Consider the following 24160-nt stretch of genomic DNA (forward strand, 5'->3'; position numbering starts at 1 on the left):
AGGGGTTCCCAGTGTCTAAGCTCCACCCTTTCTCTAGAAGGCATCTGGGTGATATTTAGGGCTTAGTGAGAAAAATAGGAAACATTCACTTCACTTTTCAGCCAAGTGCCAGAGATGATGTGGATGTAATGTGGATGAGGGTGATCTGAACAACCAGGACTATAAATTCTGTTAAGATGCCTGAGCAATGCTTTTAAAGGCTATTATTAGAATGTCACTGTGAACTCTGACTTTTGACATATCTAGCATGGAAAGATGATGAGATTGTTACCATTGTCAAGACCCTAATTATCCTGTTAACACTTTAATTTTCACTATAAATCAGGCCCTGCTTCTTGCAGACGTGACTGCAGTTTACGCAGGGAGTCACTAAAGCTTTAATAGTTTTAGCGAGCAATTATGATTGGTTTATTATTTCCAGAAACTTTAAATGTATCTTAAATAAGAAAGAAAGACTTGAAATCCACCTGCTTGAAACTAATATAGAGGTCAATGACATAACGCTAGTTTGAATCTATTAAGAAAATACATTAAATTTCATAATCAGAAAATCAAAATTCATACTTTTGGTATGCATAATGTAAAAAATGTCAAAGTGATGCAAATGAAGAAACATTAAAAGAATTAAATTATTGAAAAGAAAACCTTATTCCTTATTTATGGTTAGTTTGGCACAATCTATGTGCCAAGTAAGTCTCTTAAAATATCAAATAATTTGACCTTTTTATGACATGACAAAGTGCTTCATGGTGCTTCTTTTCATAATTGATATTTATTCATTATAAAAACGTTTTCAAAACCATGTTAAACCTATATGAACACAAACATTTCTAAGAACTTGGCATATTGTTTGTGAACTTCTAGTTGAGCTGACATGAATATGGCAAAAAAACAAAAATAAAATAACAAAATGTCATCTTCTCAGATGGTCACATGAATGCCAGCAAGTAATATAAGATGTCTCTGCAGAGCCAGTAGCATATTACATATTAAGCCAGGAGTCTTCTTTAGTAATTTCAGGCTATCCATGTTCTGAAAGACTTCTAGTCAGCAGTCATTCTATCCGTAGCTACACTTGCCATTAAAGAAATCCTTGTTTAGAATGGAAATTTTTCACAAAAGCATATCATGCCAAAAGTATGTGGTCGCATTGACAAAATTAACCTGCAATCTCTTTCTGAACTGGCTGTTTGTGATATAAGGAAGTTATGAATGGTGTGCCATACTCTCAAACCATCCTGACTGAGTGGATTTTAAACAAAAGCAAAAGATTTTGTTTTTTGGCCTTTATTGGTAGCAGAGCCTCCAACGAGGGGCCCATTTATAACCCTGTGTGTTAGACAGGGTCCTGGGGAAGTATCATGTGGGTCTGCCATAAAGTTCACACAAAACCATTTGGACCAGACTGGTGGTTAAAGGTTCATGTCGCCCATGGGGATTTAGCTTACCATAAAAAGCTCAGGCGAGAGAGTTGCAGTGGCACCTGCCTGCACAAATGCACACACACAGAAACACACACACAGGAACCTAAACAAAGATGAAGAGATATCGCCTCAGAATTTCAGCATCTCAATAAGATTCAGTTTGTTCAATATAGAATGGAGCTTCTCCCCATGGAGTAGGAAATGCTTTAGATATACATACTGAGCAAGTAAAGCATGAATACTTGCTGCAGAAATAGATTCCACTCCTCCCTGTGAACAAAACACTGTGGGACTATAAAGGGAGAGAAGCACCATCTCTGAATGGCAAATTACCATGTGTGAGGAGCACCCTGTGGCCGGTCAGTCAGTCAGAGAGACTAAACCAAGAATCTGTCTTTTAGTAGGGTGCTGTCAACACCTCTGGGTCCAACTTCTGATGCCAATGACGAAAAAACAGCTGCTTAAAGTGCCTCCAAAAAGCATTTCAACACTTAAGCCATGCTTAAAAATGAATGAATTTTATTGCAGTATGCAACAAAATTTCAAACCTAATGCCATTTATTGTAAAGAAAGACAGCATGTGCATATTTAGTCAAAATGTTGACAAAAAGTGATTGTTTGGCTTCATAAATTCACTAAAAATTACCTAGTTGTAAAAATGAAGTTAGTTCTGAGAAAAGTATAATTTGTCACTTGTTTTGAGATTGCATATCATGCTATAACATAACCTTCATACATTTTTTTACCCATGACCCATGTAAAAAACTGAATTTTTCATAGTAGTAGTATACAAAAAAGTTAGTTCTGAGAAAAGTATAATTTGTCACTTGTTTTGAGATTGCATATCATGCTATAACATAACCTTCATACATTTTTTTACCCATGACCCATGTAAAAAAACTGAATTTTTCCTAGTAGTAGTATACAAAAAAATAACAAAATAGCACTAAAATAGCACTGAAGTGAACAAAAAATATATAAAATGACTTTTTCTTTTTTCTTGTTTATTTTGCCATTAAGTTGTTAATAATGAAATCCTAAAACAGAATTGAAAAAGCACAACTGTAGTGAGTCAGTAAGTGACAATCAAAATAAAAGCAGTGTAGCAGCTTTGCCACCTACTGGGAACAAATGAGCAGTGCGGGAAGATCTGTTTTTATTTTTTTGTTTTAGTTCTTTTTAACTGCCATCTTAGTAGCTGATTAAAAAAATTGGATAAATATCAAAAGAAAATTATAATAAAAAAGACATGTTTATTAAAGACATACTTTTTAAATGCATCAAGATACACAAAGAACAGCAAAAAGTAGCCTAAGTCATTTGGTTAAGAGTCTGTAATACCATAAAAACACCATAGTTAATCACCTTCTTATGAAACCTAACTGAGCAAGAAAAAATAGAAACTAATTTTACCCTCCTCCTGTTACCAAGGCAATTAAGATATCATGAGAGTAACACATAATAACCATAACACATGGAGACAATCATTCAGCTCTCATTTTGATTGACATAGTGCTTTCTTTATACCATGTTGACTCCGTAAAGTAGAGAGGGTAGCGACACTGAATTTGTAAGTCAGTTTCTTTTTCACTTTAATGATTTCCCCCGAGCGGGCGTAATTTCGTAGGGCACGGGACATTTTCTGGTAGGTCATGGGCATTCTGTTGCCCTTCCTCTGGCCCCATAGCTCTGCCACACGCTCCTTGTGCCTGGCAGAAAAGCGGAAGACGCCGACTGAAGCCGGCACCCAGGACACGCAGTGGGCCATGCCTGGGTCCTCCAGCATCTCGAACAGGAAGTGGAAAAGGCGTAGCTTTTTCCCTGCAATCATAGAGATGATTGCGGTCAAACAGCATTCATGTGTGTGCACGAAGGGGTGGGCAAAGGCCTATGGAAACTATTTCCCATAAAACACACTTGTGTTATGATAGGCGTAATTAAGATAATCATCTCTAAAGCATCAGTGGCGTACAAAAGACCAGAGAAAATGAGGGTGAACTGAGATTCTATTTGGCAGTTATGGGTAGGACGAGCCGCTCCCGAGCTGCAGTTCCCCTAGGTTATTCCTCACCTTAGAGATAGCATCTAAACAAACCACAAAAGCAGAACTGACCTTTCTCTGCAGGTGTAATGCTGGGCAATGATTCGGCACACTTTTCAGGTGTTGTATTTGGAGTTAAAGGTCTCTCTGGTCCGTTTAGGGCGTTTAACACTCGCCCTTCAGGTGAGTTGTTAAGGACCGAAGACTGATCGACTGCAGTGGTGCCGTTGCAATTCATCCTGCAGTCCGTATATGAGTCAGATCCCTTTGCTTTGGCCAGAGATCCCATGACCTATTCATTTGACAGAAGGTCTTGGTTTTAAAACAGAAAAGAATGGGTGCAAGAATGACATTAAGTTTTGAACTGAATACTTCACCTGATCAGAAAACTGCATCTGGGACTTTTCTTGCTCTAACACATTGCTGAAATGCTCCTCATTTGCTAGCTTCTCTCCAGAAGTGTTCACAGCTTCACCAGTTGACATGGCACAGAGATCCCTCACTGCCATTGCATTGCAAAAAACGTTAGTGGTGGTAAACAAACACTTTTTTTTTTTGTCCATTCAAGTCAGAGGGGTCCAATGTTTTATTGGACACCATTACCTTATGAAAAAGAGTACTTATTAATAAGAATGTATTTAAGAATAAACATATATCATTAAGGAAATACTTAAGTCCCATCTGAATGTAATGTTTTCAGACACTTGTTAACTGCAATTAAATGAAAATATATTATAGTTTTAATTTATATTAAATGCAGTTAGCTAATAGTGCTTACAGTGCTTTGACCCAATTATGAAGGACTTAAGTACATCTTTATATTACTTCTATTAAAATGTGGTTTCTTAAAAGTATACTACAGAATGACAAACATTTATGGTAAGTTAAAAGTTAAAAGATATCAAGTACTTGTGCTTTAATATGTTGGTCAACACATCAGAATAAATGTACTTGTAAGCAAGACAAAATGATTTAAAATGTACTTTAAAGTAAAACTTTGACTATTAGCAGTTATGTTATGTTTTAATTTTATAATAGTTGTATTAATATTTTGAATTAGCTTTTTGTTAATTTTGCTAATATTTGTGTTAATGTTTTAGTATTTTCGTTATGTGCTTTTGTCATTTTATTACTGTTTTTTAAATATTTTTATTTAGGTTTAATTTATTTTTATTTCAGAATTAGTTTTAGATTTAGTTAGTTTTAGTGCTTAATTTCAGTTTATTGCCAAGGCAACATTTAAAATTTTTGTTGAGTTTAAGTTTTTCAACTAATATTTATATTTTATTTTATTATTTTTAACAGTTTTAGTTTTAGTTAATGATAATAACCTTGATCATTAGAAAGTGCATTTTTTAGTGTGTTAAGAAAAATAGTGTGTTAAGTACATTTATGTGGCTATTTATTTAATTAAAATTGCATTATCTGCAAGTGTACAGTTTTTTTTTTAAATATACTTTTTAAATTTGACACTTACACTACACTAAGTGCACATTCAAAACAATTAAGTGCTTTTTAACAATGGTTGATTTTCATTGCATGCATGGACGAAAAAAAATTAAAACTTCATTTGTTCCGCAGAAGAAGGAAAGTCATGAAGGTGAGTAAATAATGACAGATTTTTCATTTTTTGCATGAACTCTACTTTTAAGCTTCTTTCTTACTGTTCCATAGGGCTTTTCTTCGAGATTCCTGTCTGTAGTGCTCCTCAAGAAATTCCAGAATCACCTCCAAATCAGTTTGATATTCCTGCGCACTGTTCTGGTAAGAAATATAGATTTTTATCTCATACACTACAGTGGGCCCCCGAAAATAGTATTTTTGGTTAGATATAATACATATAATGACATTTAAAATTGTCCAAATATGTTTTGGTTCCACTGTAGAATAAAAACTATACAACAAAACTGTAAAATGTATTAGTTCTTACCATGCTAGTGTGACGGATGTGATCCTTATTGAGTGTATTGCTGTTACAGGTTTTGTTGCATTAATGAATAACCAATAAGTTAAAAAAAGACAGATTTGTTACTATTAGTGTGCTTTACAAACAAAACTCTCTTGTTGAAATGGTGCAGATGGTGTTTTTATCAGTAACAAGGGGCTGGGGGGAGTGAACAAGCCTTTCTGGAATGATCTACGACCGTACATAAATAACCAGCCATCTTTTGACCCAAAACCACAGTTTCTTTCGGCCCAAACACACACATACTCACACACGAACACACACACACACACCCTGATCTCGGTCTAACACACATCTCTAGCATCCACCTTTATGGAACCAGTAACCACATCCTCTTCACTCTTAGAGATAACAACCACAACCACCTAACAATGACATGCAGGCTCCACATAAAAAACACATTCAATTGTGCTGAAATGATCGAGAACTTTGAAATCATGAACAAAATATGAAAGATGAGAGAAATGCAATGGTTGAAACTTCAATCATAAAGTCTGAAAGGGCGCAATTGTTATGAGACAAGTGTTTATTGTCCTTTATGAAAATTATACAGCAGCACTACATTAGTGTTTGATTGTTATCTTACAAAGAGGAAGGTGATTTAAGATCGGTTTGTAATATGACACACAAAGCAGGCACAAAACAATCTTCTCTCTGTGAAATTAGATAAGCTTGGCCCAACGCATTTGCAAAGAAATCAGCGCAGACGTTTATACAGCGGGCTTCAAGTGTACATCTTTTACAACAAACAAATTCATTGGGATTTTCAAGACAGGAAACTTTATTTGAGCACATAAACAAATGATCTTATGTAAACAAGTTGAAAAAAGCAGATATAAATATGAAGATATAGAACAGTAGATAAACAGTGGTTCCCAAAAGTATGTGGACACTTTTAGACACTTAACGTTATTTCATTGTATACAAAATATCAAAATATCTTTCTGAACCATCTTTGCAGTTACTTTTAACCAACTGGTCCTAAGCTATGAAATCAGTTGTCCTCAAGTTCACACAGAGTAATTATGCACATTTTTCCCTCTATTTACTCTAAGAATTTGAAACTTTTTTGTGAAATGTTTTCCTTGAAATGTGTGCTTGAGCTGTCGCTCTTTTTCTTTAAAATAAATGTTATCTGGTTTGATATTTTTTACATAATGCAAAGACATTTTGAGTGTCGCTTAAGTGTACAAATACTTGTTAGGGCCACTCTACATATACACTATTGTTCAAAAGTTTGGGGTCAGTAAGATTTTTTTAATATTTTTGAAAGAAATCTCATATAGTCACCAGAGTAAAATGGAGTAAAAACAGTAATATTCTGACATATTATCATTTAAAATAACTGTTTTCTATTTGAATATTTTTTAAAATATAATTCAACGCTGTATTTTCAGCAGCAAGTCTGCGGTGTCACATGATCCTTTAAGAAATCTGTCTAATATGCTGATTTGGTGCTCATTTTCTTACTATTATCTTATTATTGCTGCTTGATATTTTTGTGGAAACAGTGATACCTTTTTTTCAGGATTCTGGTGAATAAAAAGTTCAAAGGAGCAGCATTTATTTGAAATAGAAACTTTTTGTAACATTACAATTGTCTTTACTTTCACTGTTAATCAATTTAATGCATCCTTGCTGGATAAAAGCATAGATATAAATCCTTACTGACTCTAAACTTTTGAACGGTATGTTAACATCCTACATTTACAAGCATTTACTCATTTCTAATGCACTGTAGGAAAAACAGCTTTATTCTTCTATACATTTTACCATGTCAAGGTTTATTTCAAAGCATCTCCAATCTTGTAAAAGACAGAGAGAGAGAGTACAATTTATGGAATGTTAGGGATTGGCTCTTTTGAGAATCAAACGCCTATTTTGGGATCCTCATGCACTGTCAGTACAGTAGCAAGATCATACTCGCCCTGGTAAGAGTATTGGCCGTACCAGTAATGACAGTCTTGGAGAGGAGAGCTGTAGTACACGTGCTCAGAAGAGCCTTGCTGGTGAAGGGTCATGTCTCTGGACGAAGGGCCTGAGCTGTAGCCTGACAGTGAGCTCAGTCGCTGCAGTATAGCTGGATTAAACTGATAGGTGAGCTTGCGACGCACCTTCACAATCTCGCCCGTGCGGCTGTAGTTGCGGAGAGCGCGTGCCATTTTCTGGTAGGTCATGGTCTTGCGGTTTCCCTTTCTTTGACCCCAGCACTCGGCCAGTTTCTCTTTATTTTTCGAGATGAAATGGAAGATGCCGCTACCTCGGTCCGTCCACTGGATGGAGTCGCCCATGTTGTCGTCGTGAAGAGCCTCGTGCAGATATTCATATAACCGTAACTTCTTACGACCTAATGAGGAAGAGAAATGCACAATGCATTCAGCACTTCTGTAATATGAAGAACTCAGCTTTGTTAAAAATTGTGAACCATTAAAATGCAGTACAGTCAGTTTTAGGATATACACAAGTATGTTTAGGTTTACTTTTATTAATTAGATTATTATTCCTGAAAACTTTCAGCTTTTACGTGATTTTACTTATGCAGGTAGAGAGAGAAATCAAAAATGGCCTTTTAGCATCAGCACATACTTTCTCACATACTGAATTATCACATTTACAAACTTGCTGTAATTTTGTACCTTTTCCGTGGCGCTGTGGTAAATTTGAGTAAAATACCGAAGGCTCGGCAGAACACAACGGCCCCAGAGACACATCTGGCACAGTGTGAGACCATGACTGCAGACACAGAGAGAAGCACAAAACATGGGTAAAAGTATCACAACCCATCAGCTGAAACAATGAAAGTGAAAAATTCAATGAGTTGTAAACCTACTGAGGATTCATTCCAGTCATACATTGATCCTGGAGGCTCAAAATGAGGTGTGAACTGATAGTATGAGATGGCATGTCTCACAGAAGACTGTTGACTTTCCAAATTCTCATAGTATTTGTTTTCTGAAAGAGCCAATGAGCAGAGAACGAATAATCAGCATAATAGTTTATACTTGATAATATTATATCATATATGTAATTGTTATATTATATTAAATTATATTATACCCGTGTCATAGTGCCGTATCTGAGAGTGACGCTGAATTACATCAATGGCATCCTGAAAATCTTGATTGATGTCATTTTCAAGAGACCCCTGTAAGAAAAAAAGAATTTCACACATATGAAATAATGTTTGTATTAGGGTTGTCTTCTCATCAAATATGTAAATTAAACATATAATAAATAATTATATATATATATATATATATATATATATATATATATATATATATATATATATATATATATATATATATATGGATCAACATGTTTTAAATGGTTAATCATATAAATACTACATAACCTAAAACAATTTATAATTACACTGATACACACTTGAGTCAAAGAACTCACCATTCTGGCCTTGGAAAACCTAACACTGCATCTATGTAGAGCTCGACTGTATTCAACTGCAAATGCCCTCTATGTCTCAGCGATTGTAAGTGGACAGATATATTGTAGAATGACTACTCTTTGACTGTCCAACTAAGCAATGTGGCCTGTTATATACATGGGTCCATTTAAATGTGCCACGTCAACATAACATGGTGCAGTCAATGATACTCTACTTCTCTTTTTGGAAATGAAGACCACATAGGACTCATAGTCTCTCTATTCTGTAATCTCCATATCTCCATCCATGAAAAAAAGATAGAGAGCAAGAGAGAGAGAGAGAGAGAAAAAAAGAGGGACTAACCACTAGTTTATCCAGGATTCCTTCTCCTTTGTGAAAACATTTGCATTTCAGGTTAGAAGCTATCAACGGCACTGTAGTTTATTGGTGTGTAAAAAAAAAAGTATTGAGAGACACCAAACAATAACTGCTCTGATAATCACAGCAAGAGAAAAGCTGGGGAATGCTGGGAAATTGCACCTGAGGTGGGACACTTCAAGAAAATATGGAATATGGATTTTTATGTCCCTTTCATGCATTTCTTAAAAAATATTGGCAGCAATTCAATGCTGTTTTATTTATTTTAGCCAGATTCTGTTTAGTGTGAATAAGTATTTGCAAAAACTTTCCTTTCTTACAAAGCAATCACACATCATGTTAAAGATAATCATTTCCTTCTTCCATTCAATTCAAATTCATATTAGTGCGATTGTCAAATAAACAGGCCACGAAAGACTTGAAAGATGAGTACACACTACTTTGTTTTATCTTTGTCACAAACTGCAGGACAAACACTTAAAATCCAATCCCATTTAAATGTATTTCATTCTTTTTACTGTGTATTGTTCTAAGCTCATAAAACAACAGTTAATTCACTGCACATTCTCATGACACAAGTTTTAAATATCAACTGACTGGCTCCTGAAGTTCCCCTTTCAGGTGTGCAGAGAATGAAAGTAAAGAGGCTCACTGATAAAAGAACCAGGTAAAGTTTATGAGACATCAGCGCTTCAGTCGACTGAGATTATACCGCTGGTGCATAATCAATACGCTAGAAAAGTGTGCTGTTGAGTGGAAATTTATAGCCTCAAACTGTGTAAACAACTCACTGACAATAGTTAATCTGTTATACTGTAAATCACCTGGCAAATGATTTCTGCTGTCATTTACATAGGCATTTATGTTTGTTGTGTCTGTACACTTGAAACTGGCAGGATAAAGTCAAACATTTGAATACATAATGAATACTTCAGTGCACTATTTTGTAAGTGCATTGTAGTATGTGAAGTATGCTGAAAAAGAAAAATACTGAAACCAGCCTAAAGTTGTTTGCTGTTGTTTTTTTTTTAGTTGGTTTAGCTGGCCTGTCCAGCTGACAAACCCCTCTAAAAGCAGTTAGTCAGTGCATTGCATGCATGTGTACATCCAAAATTAACACTTGTAACGCACCAACCATGAGTAAAAATGGGCTTTGGCATATAACTTTATTAGGAACTACATCAATAAAGACGAATAGTATGAATTAGTCAGACTTTCATTAATGTAGATTAGGTGAGCGATTCAAATCAAAGATATACACATCATCCAAAACATCTATCACAACTTGCACGTCTTCTAACAACTTTTACCATCTGAAGTTTTACTAATATGCAAAGATAAAAATAACGTAATAAATTAATTGTCAGTAAATCCAAAAATACTGTATAATATCGTTAAAAAGTTTGGGTTCTGTAAGATTTTTGAAAGAAGTCTCTTATGCTCACTAAGGCTACATTTATTTGATCAAAAATACAGTAAAATAGTAATATTGTAAAATATAATTACAGTTTTATACTGTTTTATATTTTAAAATTTATTCCTCTGATAGTAAAGCTGAATTACTTCAGTCTTCACTGTCACATGATCCGTCAGAAATCATTGTAATATGCTGATTTGCTGCTTAATAAATATTTAATATTATGTGTATGGGGATAGAATGTACAGTTTGTACAGTATAAAAACCATTACGGCTATGGAGAGTCCCCGTAAACCACATATACAAGTGTGCGTGTGTGTGTGTGTGTGTATTAGGGGTATAACGATACCCTCATCTTGCAATTCAATACATATCATGATACTGAACTCACGATACGATATTATTATTGCGATACTCGTAGACATATGGTAAAAGGATAACAAAAAATGTATGTATGTAATGTTGATTAAAATGCTAAATGTGATATTACTTTGGGGGTGGAAATGAATAGGCTTGGACTTGGTGCTGGTAACCCAAACACAGATTTATTTTAGATGAATATGTTTGCACTCTGTCACTGACTAGATATATTTAAAATAATGTAGGCCACTTTTTACTGGTAACATAAGACTTTTGACATTATCAGGACCCACAAATATTCCCCCATTGCATTATTATACATTATATTCAACGATATATATAGTAGTTTAATGTAGTACTGACACTAAAACTCTGTAAACTTGAATTTTTTCTCACACAGTAATTTTCATTTTGGGTGAACTATGCACAATATGTCACTATCCATGATAAGATATTGTTGCATTTTTGTATTGCGACACGATATATTGTTTACACCCCTAGTCTGTATACTTTATATATATATATATATATATATATATATATATATATATATATATATATATATATATATATATATATATATATATACACACAATTTAATAAAATGTGCAGTTTCATTGCTGGGAAATATTCTACAGAAAGTTACATTTGTGCACCTATTTTTTTTTTTTCTTCTGTTGACAGGGTTTAACTGTTCTGGAACATCTGTGGTAAAGTGTGGAATTGTTTCCTGTCTGCTGTGGATGATAAAATGTAGGAGACTGTGCTTGAAGGGTATGAAAACCTTTCCTCCACTGTGGCTCACAAGGTAATTAAATTTGCAATTTAATCTCCAGCATTTTTCGCATAGTGTTACCATAGTGTCAATGTGTGACTTCCCTGTTTGTCATTTGAAATTACATTATTTGTAATGCAATAATTGAGCACTTAACATTAAAAAAAAAGTAAAATGTAAATGATCAATGAATTAATGTGGTTATAATCTACAGCCCTTTAATTAAACCATGTTTTGGATTCTTCTCTTGCTCTCTCTCTCTCTCTCTAAATGTTTGTGTGAATTTTTCCATTGGTTTATGAATTTATGTATGCGTCTCACGCCTGCCAAAGTATTTACATTTTCTGGCAAAGCAGTAGCGAGGGCTTTATCTTTTCAAACAAAGAGCTGCTTTCCTTCCCCTTCTCTTCAAACCCTATTCAAAAGGACCATTAATACCAAACCCAATGAGGGAAGGGCAGTATAACCACAACATAGCTCCTATTCAACTTCTTTATTTACTGGCACTCAATCAAAATAAGTTCCCAAAGTGTCTGCACAGGTAAACAGATCACTCAGGCTGTCTGATGAAGTTAACCCATAACGTGGCTTACCGATTCTGGGTAAGAAAACAATACTGCTGTAATTGTTCTTATTAAGCCTGGCCTGTTTGCTTTGTATATATAATGGCAGACTTTTGTACTCTTCTTTTCCAATATATAGTATAAAAGTAGGCCCAAACCTTAGTCATGCTTTTATTTTCTTTGCTTGGTTTTATTACAAAAACAAATTAGTTGTATTCCTTTTAACATTAAGAATGGATAAAACATTTGTTTGTTTATTTTTATTTGCTTATTTTCTGTTTTTTTATTAGATTGTTTTGCAAAATCAAAGATGTCTTCTTTTCAACCTTAAGAACAGCTAAAACATTTTTAATTTATTTTTGTTTGTTTCACAAAAGCAAATAAGCTTGCTTATTTATTTATTAATTTATTTATTAATTAATTAATTTATTTATTTATTTCACCATATTGTTAAACAAATTGAATATACTGCACTTTAAAATGTTAGTTAACATGATATTCTGATAAGCTTTTTCCATCAACTGCCACATAATTCCATAAATGGAACACACCCATTTATCTGACAATATTGTTTACCTCTTGGGTTGTCATGACAATAATCTGGGTATTTAATTTCATATAGCCTGTCCTCCTGTGTCCCTTAAACTGAACAGCATTGTGGGATGTCATAGTCAGCTAAGGGTACATCTATGTTGCCTATAAAAACCATTTGATAAATATGCATCTTGTAAGCAAACATTGAGTTTGATGCCATCATATACTTGGCCTTATTTTAACGATCTAAGCGCATGGCGCAGGTGCACTTAGGGTGTGTCCGAATCCACTTTTGCTAGTTTAAGGACGGGAAAAATGGTTGGCACGCCCGGCGCATGGTCTAAAATGGTTATCCCTATTCTCTTAATGAGTAATGGGTGTGTTTTTGGCATAACGTCAACAAATGAATCAGAGTCTCATTTCCCATTCTCTTTAAAAGCCAGTTGCACTCGTGCTATGGCAGATTCGCTATTTACATGGCGGAATTTGCAAATGGAAAAACTGAACGCGTCTATAGCGAGGAAACGGATCTGCTCGTGCTCGAGGTTAAAGCGTGCGAGCAGACCATCTATGGGAAGAGCCGGATTCCACCAAAGCATTTTATCTTTATGCACACAATAATAATTTTTTACATTGTAATCCTTTTATTTTTAGTATTTGCCATGTATATGTACTGCTGCGCTTTCCTGCATGTGTAATAAGCAGAGTGTATGTGCGTTGTGAACCCGCAAATTACTAACACAATCTTTAAATAACAAATTAAATATTGCGGCATTGACGTAGACCAGGTTTCAGTTGGTCAATGGCGCAGTCTATTTCAGTTGCCTCAAAATATTAACGTGCCAACAAAGCGCCTGAACACACCTCGTTTTCAGACCAGCATGCCCATGGGCGCAAATGCATTTGCTATTTAAACAACATGGCTCAGGACGTGAAAATGATAACTGCGTCGGGCTGAAACTAGCAAAAAACACTTGCGTCGCGCCGAGTGTATGATAAGGCCCACTGTCTTTTTCAGATTTTGGACACATCATTAACACTCTGGGGTCGGCGGTCACGCCGGCGTGATCACCGCGTTTTTTTTCTAACCAGTGTGAAAGAGACTCAAAATACTCTGTCAATGTTGCACATACAATTAAGAGTTATACACCATTTTAATCTGTGGAATATTTTCTTTTATTTGTGTACACAAAATGTTATGCTTTTTGTAAAATAAAGAAAACAAACATGATGCGTGATCTCTCGTCTCCCTCTGAACGAAGTCCAATCTGATAGTTCTCAGAAAATGAACTGTAACTTAGTGAATACTAATCACAAAAAAATTAGACTTATGTCTAAAAAAAACATTGAAATGTCAGGTTTTAAATCGTGTAAGTCAAATCGAAAACAAATATTCTGTGTTTATGTAATCTGTATGAAAAGAGAGCCATGTCAGAAGTCCATGATTCAGCTCATTATCCGCTAATGCGGCCACGCCCACGGAGCCAGCGCTATTCAGACGCAAATTCAGTCAATACATGCATACATCGTCTCAATCGTGTATTTATTGTCTTGAAAAGTGTTTTGAATAGCCATAGTTAGCGATCTCTGTCCTCTGTTAGTTCGGTTAGTTCCTGGATTGCCTATTCTTCTTTAGTGCTCAGGCATTTGTGGACTAAAGGTGTACAGAGCGCCCTCCGGCTGCAAGTATGAATTGAAAACACAGTATCCAGCACTCATAGTAATGACAATAAATCCTGAATATTACTCCTCTGTATAGAAAATTGACAAACATATGAGAATCCATCAATATTTCTCCAAATGTGCATGCTTTTAAGCTAAAAGCCTATATGAAATGCCATAGAGGTAGCATAATTGTTCAGACACTTTGCATCACAGAAATACATGATATTTTAAAGTATATAATAGAATACCATTATTTTAAATTGTAATAATATTTCACAGTGTTGCTGCTGTTTTTTCTGTATGTTTGATATACACCATGAGCTTGAGGCATGATCAATGTCTCACAGGTTTTTTCACAGCCTACCTGACTGAAAGAGCTCATTATTATGCAAGTCATTTCAGGTCATTATTATGTGATTCTTTTGTCTTCTTAGGTGAGAATCACCCATTATTCATGATTATTCACGCCTCCACGCATACTGTGTTTCTTGACCAAAGATGTTTTAGAAAATTTAAATCTCTCTATTGTTTTATATGAACAAGCAGACAGCATAATTTTTACCTCATTTTGAAGCAAAAACTCTAGTCTACAACCTCCAATACCCAGAAGTCTTGTGAACAAAGATTTAATATATATTTTTTGGCTTTATTTCAGTGACTTAAGTTTTTTGTTTTTTCAATAACCACGCATAAACGTTATTCCTTCAAAAACACAAACATGTACATACATGTTCCTCACATATTATTGTAGCCTAGTTTGTGCTGAATACAGTGTAATGACACTTTTTCTATTAATATGTTTATGAACAACTGAAAAAAGCACAAATGTCAGGGCATGTCAAAACTTCTCCAGGGCCCCAAAAATCCTCAGACCCCTGAGGGTTAATTGTGAAGTGTTGAGGGGTCCCAAGTGCAGGATTGTACAAGGCTACAATAATCTGTGTTATAATAAAATCTGTTAGTGTTATTAGTTATGTTGTTGTGCATCTGGAGCTGCGCTTCAAGGACTGATGTGAGTGATTTATATCTTGTGTATTTGTTCATGCTTTCGTTCTAAAATAATCTTGTCTTGTGTATAGTGTTGATAATGTCCTGTTCCTCTGCTGTTTGCTGATATCTGTTTCTTGTTTTCCAAATTAGTGAATAAATACCTCATCTGTTCTTTTGTCAATGGCATCTTTGGGAGTCTTGTCTTGTTTAAGGTACTTCCTGATATCCCATCATACTTCAGTGAGACACTGACTGCTGTTGAATTCACTACAGTGTCTGCATCTTTTGAAGGTACATTTTCTATATACATTTTGTAAAATGAAGGATACATTTTTCAGATTCTGAACTAATTCTAGGTCACTAATGAAATAAGCACATTTGTAACACTGATTGTGACAGTCAGATGTTCTTCCAATGAAGCCTCATTTCAAATCATGTTGGACATCATGATCATATCAGGATTTTACACAAACTTGTGGAGCTCATGCTGCTGTCATTAAGGAAAAAGATGGACAAACCAAATACTGAGACAAATATAAGCATTTTAACTAGATTTCTGGACTGTGTTGTATTAGCATTTGGAACACTGTCCTGCATATGCATATTCACTCTTAAAAAATAATGGTTCTTCATTGGCATCTATGGTTTTTAACATCCATATGAAACCTTTCCAATGGACAAAAGTTTTTTATAGAGGAAAAAATGTTCTTTAGATCATCAAAATGTTCTTCATAATAAGAAAAAAAATGGTTCAAGAACTGTTCACTGGAAGGTTCATTGGGGAACCAAAAATGGTTATTCAATGGCATTGCGGTGAAAACCCTCTGCCATCATTAGTTTATAGAGTGCAACAGTTGGGTTCTGGAAGTAAAAACTCCATTAATTTTCTCAATAGGGAAACTGATTTTTCACAATAAATTGTAATAAACCTACTTTGAGATATGAGGTTGTTAATCCATTGTATTTGCTTCGCCAGTCCGCATTATTTCAGCTCATGTGCATATTTTGCAATAAACTTAAAACATATTGTTTATATATAATCAGCATTTGTACAGGAGTACTTTTATATTTTGCACACCAAACAAATGCAAAGTTCAAGGTCCACTGAACAAGATTTACATAAAAAGTGACAAAATATCAAAGTGCACTAACAAAAATGTTACAGTGCTCACACACACACAAAAGAAAAAACAAAAACCAAACGGACTTTGAACTTTGCATTTGTTTGGTGTGCGGATTTCTTTTTTCTATTTTTCTTATTGATCAAATCTACATCCAATAATATTTTTACATTTATAAATTGGTGCATTTTTTTTTTTTTATACTTTTATATATTCCCATTATTTTTGATTATGCTGTTCGCTTCATGAGATTGTTATTTTCCTCACTAAAGCTGTTAAGTACACACTCTTTATTTTTTTGTCTGATTTTCAAAAACATTTGTCTTCAAATCAATGTTTACAGTGTTGTGATTCACCTCGCAGCTGATTGGCTTTGTTTGTGGCTTTTAACTCTTTAAAGGGTTAGTTCACCCAAAAATAAAAATAATGTCATTTATTACTTACCCTCATGTCGTTCTACACCAGTAAGACATTCGTTCATCTTCGGAACACAAGATATTTTTGATGAAATCCAATGGCTCAGTGAGGCCTGCATAGACAGCAATAGTACTTCCTCTCTCAAGATCCATAAAGGTACTAAAAACATATTTAAAACAGTTCATGTGAGTACAGTAGTTCTACCTTAATATTATAAAGCGACGAGAATACTTTTTGTGCGCCAGAAAAACAAAATAATGACTTTTCAACAATATAGTGGTGGGCCGATTTCATAACACTGCTTCGGAGCTTTACAAATCGAATCAGTGACTCACATGAACTGTTTTAAATATGTTTTTAGTACCTTTATGGATCTTGAGATTTTCAATGACATTGCTGTCTATGCAGGAGTCATCAGATTTAATCAAAATATCTTAATTTGTGTTCCGAAGATTAACGAAGGTCTTACGGGTGAGTAATAAATTACATTATTTTCATTTTTGGGTGAACTAACCCTTTAAAGGGGCTCTATGTAGGAATGACACCCAGTGGTCGAAATAGGTAGTGCAGTCCAAATTCAAAATATTGTTTGCCCCGCCCCCTTGTTCAAAGACGCGGGTGGCCAAGGACACGCAACAAGAGAGAGCGCAATTGACAATGAAAGCTGAGGAGACTTAGACATGTAAGCTGATGAGTTGATTTATTTGTATTTTAATATGCTGTTGTTCATAGAGATTTTTAGATCGATGCAGAGGGTTTTTAGGTTGGGTCAGAATCTGCGATTCTCTGACCCAGTTTGTTTGCTGGTTTCCATGGCTGCAATACGGCAAAAACTGGCAACCTGTGATGTCGAAATACTATTGGATAAACTGGTTTCGCACAGACCAAAACAAAGACATTCCGACACGGAACACACATTTTCAAAGTAGAATATCTGGCTGTAGCATTTGTTTTTCTGAGGAACATGTAGGTGAACTTAGCATGTTTCCTAAATATCTGCAAACATATTGGGGTATTTTTATAATGTACAGTACAGTCCAAAAATTTGGAACCACTAAGATTTTTAATGTTTTTAAAAGAAGTTTCGTCTGCTCATCAAGGCTACATTTATTTAATTAAAAATACAGTAAAAAACAGTAATATTGTGAAATATTATTACAATTTAAAATAACTGTTTTCTATTTGAATATATTTGACAAAGTAATTTATTCCTGTGATGCAAAGCTGAATTTTCAGCATCGTTAATCCAGTCTTCAGTGTCACATGGTCCTTCATTAATCATTCTAATATGCTGATTTGCTGCTCAATAAACATTTATGATTATTTTCAATGTTGAAAACAGTTGTGTACTTTTTTTTTCAGGATTCCTTGATGAATAGAAAGTTCAAAAGAACAGCATTTATCTGAAATACAAAGCTTCTCTAGCATTATACACTACCGTTCAAAAGTTTGGGGTCAGGAAGAATTTTTATTTTTATTTTTTTGAAAAGAAATTAAAGAAATTAATACTTTTATTCAGCAAGGATGCATTAAATCAATCAAAAGTGGCAGTAAAGACATTTATAATGTTACAAAAGATTAGATTTCAGATAAAAACTGTTCTTTTGAACTTTCTATTCATCAAATAATCCTGAAAAAAAAATATTGTACACAAATATTTTGTACAATTGTACACATTAAATGTTTCTTGAGCAGCAGATCAGCATATTAGAATGATTTCTGAAGGATCATGTGACACTGAAGACTGGAGTAATGATGCTGAAAATTCAGCTTTGCCATCACAGGAATAAATTACTTTGTGAAATATATTCAAATAGAAAACAGTTATTTTAATTTGCAATAATATTTCACAATATTACTGTTTTTACTGTATTTTTAATTAAATAAATGTAGCCTTGGTGAGCAGATGAAACTTCTTTTAAAAACATTAAAAATCTTAGTGGTTCCAAACTTTTGGTCTGTACTGTATTAAAGTAAAAATCTTACATAGAGCCCCTTTAACAACGAGTTTTTTGTTAAATCCCCATTGGGAAAATGAATGGAAAAAATACAGTTACACTGTATTTTGATGACCATCAAAAAACACTTGAGACATTCTACTAACTATAAGTAACTTTGCAACTACATGTCAAATAACTCTCATTAAAGTATAAGTAGACTGATAGTAGACTGTTAACTTAGGGTTAGGTGTTAGAGTTTGGGTTAGTAGAATTATGAAAGAATGTCTGTTGGGGAACCATCACGATAAAGTGTTAGCAAGTATTAAGAAGACAGTCTACTAATACTAGTTGACATGTAGCTGCAAAGTTACTTATAGTTAGTAGAATGTTTAAAGTGGACCACTGAAAAAAAGTGTTACCAAAAATACTTACAGAACCAGCGCCACTGAAAAAGGGGGCGGGCACAGTTGCACTCTATAATGGAATCAACAGTTCCACTTCATGCTGTATCTAAGCGTGTGCTAACATGAATTTTACATTCAAACTAAAACCCATTTTTAACGCAGTAAAACAGTAGAGAACCTGAGCATGGCAGTAAACAACACACAAGTCAAACACACACTTTCCATAAAATTTCAAATTAAGAAAAATATAAGAGGGAGGGATTGTGGTTGTTAATATTGCTTGTCATTCTGATTGTCCACAAAGCTTGATGAGGTAATTGTTTATTGGCACAGAAATAAAAGTATTCAGATTAATTGACAGAAGTGTTATACTATAGCTAAGATGTTTGGACGGCCAAATTTACGGAGCTATAGGGAGTGTACAATAAAATTTTGTTGTCGTTCAATAGTTATTTTTATGAAAATGAATGATTGTACATGGCTTTTTGTACAAGTGCCCCAGGTAATTGATTAAAACCTTCCCATTCACATGGAAATTTAACATGATACCAAACAGAAACAGTAACCGTTTTTTAGCACGGCATTTCATGTCATTCTATATAGCTGCTTTTTTCTTTCTTTTTTTCAGGAAAGCCCTACAGCTAACAGGATCCCCCACCAGCAAGATTTGAATAATTATTGCACATGTAAGGGACTTCCCCTTCAAAAGAGCCACTTGCTCTGGTGTCATGTTAGCCGAGATGATACGATGGAAGATATACAAATTGTGTAACATGCTTGCAATGGACATGACGGTAAACAAAAAAAGAAATTGAAGTGAGTTTGTCTTTTTCGACATTGTGCAACATCAAGCAAACAAAACATTTACACACTTCCAGCCGCTCTTAACTTTGAAACCACTATGAATGTTTTCTAGTGATCATGTACATGTCTCAAATAGGTTCAAGGTTCTAGGATCTTTCAAAATAAGCTAAAACAGGCTGAAAATAACAAATAATCCACGCAGCGGCACTTTATGTTGTGTTTTAAAGGCCTCAGAAGTAAATGTGAAAGTCCCTAAATATGCTTTAAGGACCCTAAATCTTGACAAAAGACAAGAAAGTTAGTTTATAAATGCCAAAATATAGAAGGGGGGCAGGTCATCATGTTCACAGTCAAAAAACTGTTGATAACATTATTATGTTGTGAATGGTGAATTTTGTCTAAAGTCAGATTTAGGATCCCTGAACTGAGGATGTTTCGTCCAGTAATGTGTAATTCTTGCAGAAGACTTTAAAGAGGTCATAAGTACTGATCCGAAACACAAAAAAGCGAAACGACATTCATTTAAGTTTCAATCAAGACAGCTGGAAGACATTTCCGTGTGTGCATTAACTCAGGAGCATTCGGTGAATGTTGTAACCATGTTGCCCCTTCGCTGTGTGACAGTCCTACAGTGCTGCCTGCTGGAACTGTGAAACGTGCTTTGAGTCCGAGTCTGTTGTCCATTAAAAGAGAACATCCTTTCCATATCCTCAAACATATCATCAAACATGCCACCACCGAAAGAGTTCTGGAAGTGCCTCCTGTGCCTGCTGTGTGCTTCGTTGTGGGCCTGAAAGTGGCTCCCGAAATGTCTTTTATTATGCATGTGAGGATTGTGTCCGAACGTGTCAGAGTCTCTGAATATATCGTCGAAGTTGAAGCTAAAATGTTGACCGAAGCGGTCACCACCTCCTCTCGGGCCCTCTCTGGAGAACGGGCTGCTCCTCATCTGATCGTACTCCTTCCTCCGGTTGTCATCTGATAATGTTTCATATGCTGGGAATGGAAAAATATGAAGCTTTAACAACTGATTCTGAACACTTATAATGTTCAGAAAGGTGTGTCTGGAGTCAGTTTGAATGGGCATGTTGACTCACCCTCAGCAATCTCTCTGAACTTTGCCTCTGCGTCAGGGCTTTTGTTTTTATCGGGATGATACCGCATGGCTAATTTATGGAAGGCTTTTTTGATCTGTCGATCAGATGCATCTTTGGGTACACCCAGGATCTCGTAGTAATCTTTCTCGGCCAGAATGAGCTCTGCGATGAGCAGAATGCTCACGGCCATGGTGAACACTGACTGAGCTGTTGCCATGCCTGCGGTTAACAGAACTGTTAACAGGAAACAAGAGGCGAGATCACAGTTCATTCGTTTTTGTTTTTTGTCATGAGACAATTCACAATAGTACATCAGTGTCTATGTAATATTGTCTATGTATATATATTATATTTATTAAAAGACAGGGTTTTTTTTTGTATTATGACATTATTTTTATGATATGCAATATCATAAAATATATATATATATATATATACACACACACACACTACCAGTCAAAAGTTTGGACAAAGTCTCTTATGCTCAATAAGGCTGCATTTATTTCATAATAAATACAGAAAAAAAAACAATAATATTGTGAAATATTATTACAATTTAAAATTATGGTTTTCTATTTTAATATACTTTCAAATATAATTTATTTCTGTAATGCAAAGCTGAATTTTCAGCATCATTACTCCAGTCTTCAGTGTCACATGATCCTTCAGAAATCAATTTAATATGCTGATTTATTATCAATGTTGGAAACAGTTGTGCTGCTTAATATTATTTTATAACCTGTGATACTTTTTCAGGATTCTTTGATGAATAAAAAGTAAAAAAAACAAAAAAAAAACAGCATTTATTTAAAATAGAAATCTTTTGTAACAATATACACTACCGTTCAAAAGTTTGGGGTCAGTAATTTTTTTTCTTTCTTTTTTTTAATAAATTAATACTTTTATTTAGCACGGATGTGTTAAATTGATAAAAACTGATGGTAAAGATTTATATTGTTAGACAAGATTTATATTTTGAATAAATGCTGTTCTTTTCAACCTTTTATTCATCAATGAATCCTGAAAAAAGTGTCACAGGTTCCAAAAAAATATTAAGCAACACAACTGTTTTCAACATTGATAATAACTGAGTATCAAATCTGCATATTAGAATGATTTCTGAAGGATCATGTGACACTGAAGACTAGAGTAATGATGCTGAAAATTCAGCTTTGATAATTTATTCACAGGAATAATTTATTAAATTTTAAAGTATATTAAAATAGAAAACCCTAAATTAAATTAAATTGTAATAATACTTATTTTTTTTATTTACTTTATTTATTTTTTATTTCAATTTATTATGAAATAAATGCAGCCTTAATGAGCATAAGAGACATTGTTCAAAAACATTAAAAATAGTAATGTTTCCAAACTTTTGACTGGTAGTGTGTGTGTATATATATATATATACACGGTAAAGAGAATGGATGTATGTAGGCTCTATGTATGTATGTATAAGATAGATAGATAGATAGTGCTGTTTTTAAATCATGATACATATACATTTTCCTAAAAAGGGCTTCAAGCAAAATATAATTTCCTATTTCTTTCTTTTGATTTATGATCTGTACATGTTCTTGACAGGTTGAAACTGGGTTACAAGTAGGCTACATTATTCTTAGCGAGATACTTGCAATAGGACAGAATTATTCTCTAAACATATCTAAACAGTTTTAAGTATAATATATATAAATTAAGTATATTAAACATGTGAAAAATCTGCTGGTTTTAACTTACCCGATGCTCTCTGTCCCAAAGTTACATCAAGCACAGAACAGCTGATCGTTTTTCTGAGCGCTGTGACAGCGCTGAAGTTACTGCACCACGATTCGCGATGCGATTGGCTGATTCCAGGGACGAATGACTACAAGCGTTTTGATTGGTCCACATCGGGGAGCGTAGCTTGTCAGAGCGTCACTTCCTGTTTCTACTGCGCTGTCCAACTGAAAGGATAGAGGTGGGCCGCCTTCAAAAGACAATGCAAGAGTTTTTTGTGCGTAAGGCCTCATTACACCTGTTTTTAAAAGTTTATTTGTAAATTAATTTTATGCTCCTGACATGATACGTTTATATAAGAGTATAAGAGTTTCAAACTTGTAAGATAAGGTGTTTGTATGTTCATTTAGGTTAATTAATTGTCTTATTAGTTTAAAAAATAGAGTGAAGCCAGCTTAAGTTCTTGTGCAGTGAGCATTTTACAGAGGACTTGTTTGATCATCGATGGGGAACATGATATCTGATATATCACATACTGTATGTTCTAAGTCCAGATATCTGTTATTTTAATATACTTTAAAATATAATTTATTCCTGTAATCAAAGCTGAATTTTCAGCATCATTACTCTAGTCTTCAGTGTCACATGATCCTTCAGAAATCATTCTAATATGATGATTTGATACTCAGTTATTATCAAAGTTGGAAACAGTCTGTTGCTCAATATTTTTCGGAAACTGTGACACTTTTTTCAGGATTCATTGATGAATAAATAGTCAAAATGAACAGCATTTATTCAAAATAGAAATATTTTCTAACAATATAAATCTTTACTGTCACTTTTATCAATTTAACACATCCTTGCTGAATAAAAGTATTAATTTCTTCCCCCCCAAAAAAAGAAAGAAAAAAAATATATTGACCCCACATTTTTGAATGGTAGTGTATATTGTTACAAAATATTTAATTTAAATAAATGCTGCTCTTTTTTTTACTTTTTATTCATCAAAGAATCCTGCAAAAAAGTATTGTTATAAAATAATATTAAGCAGCACAACATTTGTAGTAAATCCTCATATTACAATGATTTCTGAAGGATCATGTGACACTGAAGACTGGAGTAATGATGCTGAAAATTCAGCTTTGATCACAGAAATAAAT

The 24160-nt window shown here is 34.2% G+C and overlaps 3 protein-coding genes and 1 long non-coding RNA gene across 4 annotated transcripts; 1 reads left to right on the top strand and 3 right to left on the bottom strand.

Moving 5' to 3' along the window:
• spi2 (Spi-2 proto-oncogene) lies at positions 1-6044 on the bottom strand. The gene is made up of 5 exons (XM_048157023.1): positions 5396-6044; positions 5130-5226; positions 3843-3967; positions 3538-3757; positions 1-3245 (listed from the first exon to the last, which is right to left on the bottom strand). Exons 1-5 carry the CDS (start codon positions 5396-5398, stop codon positions 2920-2922), a joined length of 771 nt encoding a protein of 256 aa, XP_048012980.1. The 5' UTR covers positions 5399-6044; the 3' UTR covers positions 1-2919.
• LOC125246153 lies at positions 4706-13983 on the top strand. Its single transcript, XR_007179754.1, has 3 exons — positions 4706-5065; positions 5140-5229; positions 11656-13983. It is a non-coding gene; the product is annotated as an uncharacterized LOC125246153 (long non-coding RNA).
• On the bottom strand, positions 6195-8996 carry spic (Spi-C transcription factor (Spi-1/PU.1 related)). The gene is made up of 5 exons (XM_048157022.1): positions 8837-8996; positions 8489-8576; positions 8262-8383; positions 8068-8164; positions 6195-7778 (listed from the first exon to the last, which is right to left on the bottom strand). Exons 1-5 carry the CDS (start codon positions 8837-8839, stop codon positions 7300-7302), a joined length of 789 nt encoding a protein of 262 aa, XP_048012979.1. The 5' UTR covers positions 8840-8996; the 3' UTR covers positions 6195-7299.
• A 5702-nt stretch (positions 13984-19685) lies between the features above and the next one.
• dnajb9b (DnaJ heat shock protein family (Hsp40) member B9b) lies at positions 19686-23164 on the bottom strand. Its single transcript, XM_048155350.1, has 3 exons — positions 23022-23164; positions 21282-21515; positions 19686-21180 (listed from the first exon to the last, which is right to left on the bottom strand). Exons 2-3 carry the CDS (start codon positions 21496-21498, stop codon positions 20756-20758), a joined length of 642 nt encoding a protein of 213 aa, XP_048011307.1. The 5' UTR covers positions 21499-21515; positions 23022-23164; the 3' UTR covers positions 19686-20755.
• Positions 23165-24160: the final 996 nt, after the last annotated feature.

Source organism: Megalobrama amblycephala, linkage group LG14, assembly GCF_018812025.1.
Source record: "Megalobrama amblycephala isolate DHTTF-2021 linkage group LG14, ASM1881202v1, whole genome shotgun sequence".
In the NCBI taxonomy this organism is placed as follows: domain Eukaryota; kingdom Metazoa; phylum Chordata; class Actinopteri; order Cypriniformes; family Xenocyprididae; genus Megalobrama; species Megalobrama amblycephala.